Here is a 6,934-nt window from a genome sequence, read left to right on the forward strand (position 1 = left end):
ACAGCAATCTTACAATAGTAAGGCTTTCTTCACACATTTAAAAAGATCCATCATTGTTTATTAAATCTTAAATGAATTACCGATCTGTGTTTAGGTCCCAGACAATCTTGCAGGGATTTCCAGTTTGAAGTTTCGACTCTGATTTTTGCTGTGTCTCTTCATTCTCCTCTGTTGACGCATCTTCGTTACTCACAGTTTCAGTGACAACAGCCCCAAACAACTCTGGATCATCTTGTATCACATCCAGTATAAGGACATCTTCTTCATATGCTCGAGAAACATCCAGGAAGCTGTCGGCAACCAGAGGGGATAGTGGAGGGGTGGAGCCCTGTTCTTTATCTTTAATCTGATATGTCCCATCATCATCAGACAACAAGTTCTCAGCAGCATGATGTTCCACTGACTCCCCATCTGAAGACAGACTAGCGAAATTCTTGTTTTCATCTTCAAAAGTGGAGTCTGTGATTGCGTAGCTGTCAAATACTTGCATTCTTTTCCCTTCTCCTGAACGGTCAGGTTTGCTGTCGGGTGTATGCACAACCGAATTTGGAGTAACAATTTTGGTGTCCTGGTCCACCAAGGAAGAGGCTGTCACTAAAGAAGAATGCTGTGCTTTCAGCATTTTTAGTTTAAGACATATTTGCGAGAGCGACTCTGGGTTATAGAGAACTTGTCCACCACAATTTCCGACCCCCTCCTGATCCTCAAATGACTTTTCTCTTGAGGTTTGGCTAACTGGTTTGGGATACAACAAATCTTTGGGCAATTTTTGATCTTCTTCCCTGATGACAGGAACATCAGACTGATTGTTGGACCCACTTGAAAGCATTTCCTGATTAGATTTCTTGATAAGGGAATGTTTTTTGAAAAGGCCGTTCCCTTCTAATGACGCTGCATAGTCAGAGTACACAAGGACATCCTCAAAAGCTTTCTTCAGACTTTGGTTTGACTCAAGCTCTGCCGGTTTGGAAACATGAGTGAATATGACTCTTGGACTGTCTACTAGACATTTCCAAGCCCTTTCTGGTGTGCAAGTGGGTGGTTTTTCGCCAAACGCACTGCAAGTGCTGTGTTCTGCAAGTTTCGAAATATGAAAAATATCTTGAGTCATTGTACCTCTGGGATTGTTAAGACTTTGTGCTCGATTTTTTGAAGTCCTTTCCAACACAGCAAAAGTGTCAATGGGTGGTTTCTCACCTGGTGCAGAAGAAAGTAGTTGCCTCTCCAGTACTTCTCTTGCGTTGTCACTGCTCTTACTTTGCTTTGTGGGTTTGGAAAGTTTGTTTTGAACATCCTTATCTGATAAGCATTCAGGTGCTACACCGTGAGAAGTCTGAACGGTGGCAGGAAATGAAGTGGTCACAATCCACCGGGGTCCAGTTAGATGTGATGGTCTGATTTCATTAGGAGGGCCCATTCTGGGGAAGGGCCAGATTTTGCATGTGCGAGCGCATGATGATTGAGGGAAAAATATGTAGGCTTGCGTTCGCTGGCAGGAGGAACTCTCAGGTGAGTTCACTTCACAATCAGAATCCTCATTTCTTCTGTCCTCCTCCTCTTCATCCAGTGAAAGACCCCCGTTCTCATTGTCATGTCCGAAACCAAAACCATTGACAGTTACTCGTCGGAGTATTAGGGGTGGTACACGACGGACTGGGCTGGAAGGACTTTCAGAGATGTTATTCATTGGACAGGCCTTGTCTTTCTCACAGAAACGCACAACAGGCCCGTTGTCTTCACAACGTGGGAGTACCGAGGCAGTTTCTTCAATGTCGGTCTGTCTCATCCTCTCGCAGGCTTGATTCCTTACAAGGCAAGCATCCCATTCCTTTACAGATCCATCTGGAGTCTCTGCTGTGTCTGAAATGTATGTGCTGCCTGTAGCTCCAGATGGAGGATCACCTGATGAGAAAGAAGCACAGCTATGGGTTGGAGTGGAAACTTCCCAGGATTGGTTAGCAATCTTAGTTCTTTGCTTCCTGATGCCATGGAGATGAGGTTGCACGAGAAAACTGAATTCTTTCATTAAGCACCTCACTCTTTTGCATTTCCTCTTTTGTCTTAGTACCGCTGGGAAGACACATGAGAAATCACGTGAGGCTATGTCAAACACTCGGCCTACATCGCACAGTTTCACCATGGGGTTTTTCTCAAAGCGGAAAATCTGTGTGGTCGGGGGCCGACGGGACTCAGAGTTATGACAGGCACCTTTCTGCCACGCAGTCAGGCTGGGGCGGCCAGCTCTCGATCTGTGATTGAGTAAACGGGCCGGATTCTTACTAGGGGGAGGAGTGTATTTTACATCACCACACAAAGCACAGCACGAATTTTTCACCAATCGTTTGCGGTCTTTCCTCGTGTCTGACCTAAGTCGTCGTCTCAGCTCAACTTTTGAACTGATATCTGCAATCAGACACAAAGAATGTGAAAAAGGTGAGAGTAAAAATGCAATATGAATATAAAGAGCCTCCCTATAACTGCTTTCTCCCAAAAAGCTGACAAATTTCTCCAATAAATCATATAATTTAATGATAAATGATAACAGGAAATTCTGTTATCATTTACTCACCATCAGTTGAACTCAAATATTTTCAGAAAAATAGTCCATATAATACAAGTGGATTGTAACCCAAAAGTTGACATGTCAAAAACCACGCACAGTGATGATGACAATACCCATATGGCCATTTATAAGAGCGTCGTGAAGCACTAAATCAGCACATTGTGAAACGTAATATAAGTGCATTGTGAACCTCGCACAAGAAGTAGCACGAAAGCACAAAGGACCTTCACAACACATGCTTCAAACGTTCCTGACATCAACTCAAAACATGCATATGAGAGTTTATAGTTTACAATGAAGATTTAACAATAAACATCACTTCCGTCCAACTGTCAAAGTGCATCGTGAAGCACTGTTAGCACACTGTGAACGTGAAGTGCCTGTGGAAACTCACGCAAGAAGTAACATGGAAGCAACACAACACACTTAGCCTATATCATGCTTCACAACATACTGACGTTTACATTAACTCAAATGTGCATATAATTATAGCTTATAGTTTATAATAAAAAAAAATTATTACACATCTATCATTTCGCTTCAGAAAACATTGATTAATCCACTAGGACAGGGGTAGGCAAGTTCGGCCCTAAAAAAAACCTCACCTGCCTATAGTCTTAGTAATCCTGAAGATATTGATTAGCTTGTTCAGGTGTGTTTGATTAGGGTTGGACCAAAATTCTGCAGGACAGCGGCTCTCTAGGACCGAACTTGCCTACCCCTGCACTAGGATAAGGTGACCAGATTTCTGAAATGGAAACCGGGGACATTTACAGTTTGAGTAGTCAAAATATCAGTGAAATCTCATTTGTTATTATCCATTATTTAAAAAACAGGGACAGTAAATTTTTTTATGTTTTTTTTTTTTAATTGTTGTTTGTTTTTGGTTGTTGTTTTTTTAATTACATATAGTTAAATGTGGAAATTACTGCAATGTGACTGGAACTTTTGGGGATTTTAAAATTGTGCAAAACAATCCTGCACCCAGTTGAGGCCCTGTTATAAAAGCACACAAACAGTACTACTTTATATCAACAAGAAATAACATTAGTATGTTACTACCCAGAAAGCAATAACGATGTTTCTTTGGTATTTGATGATTATGATGCTCTGCTCTAGTCTAGGTAACGTTCTTCATGAAGTAGTGGAGCGTGACCAACTACAGTCGCTAACAGCGCCATCTGTTGGTGAAAATAATCAACACGATTGCTCCTATCCACCTTATTCTTCGCCCGTTCTATTTCCCATGATTCATAGCGGGTTCAATGGATTAAACGGTTTTCTACTTCCAGTTGAAGTGTTTGTTTACATATCATGCGAGCACTAGCGTAAAGGCTATTGTGATATTTTTTAAAGTTATTAAAGTAGTTGATAATTGTTCGGTCAAGATGGGAAGTACACACCGCCAATGAAATCTTAAAAGATCTTGATGGCGACCGTATCAGAGTCCCACATCCCTCAAAATTGACAGGTGGGGTGCTATGGCCAGGAGTTAGCCATACTGACATCATTAATTATTTTATCTTTTCGGAAGGTGTAGATTGTGAGGAGATGTGCAATTACAAAAGCACAGAGGCTTTCAATTACTTCTATAGTAATAAAGTCGGGCGATTTCTTTACTGAAGCACGGAGACTATGTCTTTTTGAAAGCAGAGGTAGACAGGAGTCAAAGTGCTAACCAGCCTTTGCTTATTTGCGTGGGTTATGCTCCAGCAGTCAGGGTGATAGAGACTGTTGGATATTCATAACTGGATTAGGGAGATCGTGCAGTCATGCAGCAGCTATCCTTTGGAAGGTATGAATAAAAAAAAAATCATTTTGTTTTTAACTGTGATTTAATAAAAATAACATGATCAGATCACTATTGATTAAGTTTTTTTTTTCGATTTAGTTTAGTGATGTGAGGATGACAATCTGAAACACATGGCAAATGGATATAGATCAGACTCTGGTAATGTATTAGGCGTTTGTCAACAAAATGGTGCGAACAGACATACACCTTTTTCAGTGGATGCTTCAGTTTTAGCCCAGCTAACCAAAAACATCTACTCTCTGGCATTAAATGTAGCTGATATGGAACCAGACATGGGCCTTCTCTTCTTTGAATTGTTAAAAAAAACCAACAGCAGCACATGTAGAGCCTGAACTCATTCTCTCACTGCTAATACAGGTAGTAGGTCTATCGCTACGAACCGGAAGTAGCCAACCGGAGTCGTCGTCATGGCGGCGCGCATTGTTTAGACAGAATAAGGTGGATAATCAGCAGGCTGCTGTGTGTTGGTTGGGGCTTTATGCAATTTATTTGCGGGTTGTTTTGAACAAGCCGTAAACCGGGGCAATTCAGGGGACAGCACCAGTGGGGGACGGAAGACCAAAAACCGGGAAACTGTCCCCAGAAAACAGGGACTTCTGGTCACCTTATACTAGGATCCATAGAAGATATGGATTACTGTTGTGATGGCTGTGTGTGGTTTTTGAAGTGTTGACTTCTGGGTTACTGTCAACTTGTCTTTTATAGATTTACAGAGATGGATTATTTTTCTGAAGAAATATTAATTTGTGTTCATCTAAAGAAACAGTCATACAAATCTGGGACAGCAAGAGGGTGAGTAAATTATGTGAATTTTCATTTCTGTTTAAGATGGATATAAATCAATGCACTTATAACAAAACTGTTGCTTATCTCTGCCTTTTGAATGTATATAACTTGTAGTTAGCCCAACTGACTTTGCTGTCTGTGGAAACATGAGGTCTGGAAATAAATAACTGGTAAACATGTTCCTCACTAAATTACCTCCACCTTTATTTGCATGTATAAGGATGTCTTGACCCTTACTTGGTGTTCGTCCAGATATAGTGGCTCTGGCTTTACTTGCATGAGCTCTCCGGACTTCCGTCTTGATGGTAGTTTTCACCTGTCCATCAGACCCACCAAAATGATCAATAAAGTGTTTCCTCGGTTTCCTTCCCCGACGAGATTTTTGGTTTTCTTGACTGCCAGTTTTTTTTCCGTATTTTGGATCTAATGTTAGTTGGACAGGTGGAGTTTGATCCACTGATTCTCCACAGACGGTGGATTTAATTGAAATAGTATCTGACTCAACCGACTCTTTACTGTTTATATACGACAGTGCGCGACACGGCGTTCCTGTTGGCCCGTGTATCACGCGCTTCCCGCCACTTCGATGTTTTTTCCTGGCAAAGCACAAAGCTAAGCGCAAACGGTAGAAAATTTCTTTTTTATGTTCGGTCAATTTTTTCAGTGCTTTTTTGGACGCTGACCGACTCCTTGTACATGTAACTTGAGCTTTAGTAATTCCACCTCCACAGTTACTAAAGCCACTGACTCTGGATGTTAAAGTACCTTGATTATAATGCCTTCGGCAGTCGTCAAGTTCAGCATGAGCGTCTTGTTTGGAGCTCGCCTGCCCGTCAAAACAGGACGGTGGTTCGTGGTCGGCGGTAGCGCAGATATCGTGGGCGTTTAGCTCTGAGGAAACGACATCTGCTGCCTCCGGAGCTGGATAGCTGTCTTGGCCTTGTACCTGTATGCCACGATCAGCAAGTGGATTTAAACCAGACACAGTTTTAGGCCCAGTCCATCGCCGTTTATTCTGCTCTAGTTTGTTATATTGCTTAAACGAATCCCTCTTTAATTTGATCCTCGAAACGCCGTTGCATGGAAACATTACTACAGCCAACTGCGATTAAACTAACAGTTAACGTTAACGAAAAACTTGTCACGCATGAATTAACTCAAATCTTTTTCTCCTCAATGAACTTAAAAATCAACATGTTACAATTTATACTGAACATATTGTCGATTTAAGGCACACAGAGAATGTTAAAGAAAGCGTCGCATTAAATTCGCTGTTTCCAGCTAGACGTGCATCAATCGCGATAAAGCTGGTAACATTATACACTAAAATGGCAAGCGGTAATATACAGATGCACGTCAAAACCTATTTTTTTATAGACAATATTAATGAAACGCATGTGCCTCAATACCTGTCCGTGTCACTATGTGATTATTAACAAAACAGTAAAAACACCCTCCCACTTCCAATTTCAAATTAAGACATGCGCAATTGATGGTAGAGTATTCGATGAATACTGCCAGCGCGTGGTTTAGTCTTTTTTTATTTTTTTTCAAAAAAGGAAAAAATATTGTATTGATCTGAATAACAAAACCTTATGAATTATAGAAAGTTAGCTTCCATTTCAATGAAGGTAGTTTTGTTTCTTTATTATTCAATCAAAAAATATATTTTCAATTAAAAAAACCTTCACTTCAATAAAAGAAAAACTTTTCAATCAAAGAAAAAAAGTATTTGAATCCAAAAATATATTTGAGACTCAAAAAAATTAATT

At 40.7% G+C, this 6,934-nt stretch overlaps 1 protein-coding gene across 1 annotated transcript in view; it reads right to left on the reverse strand.

Moving 5' to 3' along the window:
• The window catches only part of topaz1 (testis and ovary specific TOPAZ 1), a 102,219-nt gene extending 101,323 nt beyond the window's left edge, over positions 1-896 (reverse strand). Inside the window, exon 1 of the mRNA XM_077195545.1 lies at positions 81-896. Coding sequence (XP_077051660.1) covers positions 81-829 — 749 coding nt within the window. The 5' untranslated portion in view covers positions 830-896. The remainder of the gene's footprint in view (positions 1-80) is intronic.
• Between the last annotated feature and the right edge of the window lie 6,038 nt (positions 897-6,934).

Source organism: Siphateles boraxobius, unplaced genomic scaffold (assembly GCF_051911475.1).
Source record: "Siphateles boraxobius isolate OS27281-9 unplaced genomic scaffold, OSU_SipBor_1 33, whole genome shotgun sequence".
Lineage (NCBI taxonomy): Eukaryota > Metazoa > Chordata > Actinopteri > Cypriniformes > Leuciscidae > Siphateles > Siphateles boraxobius.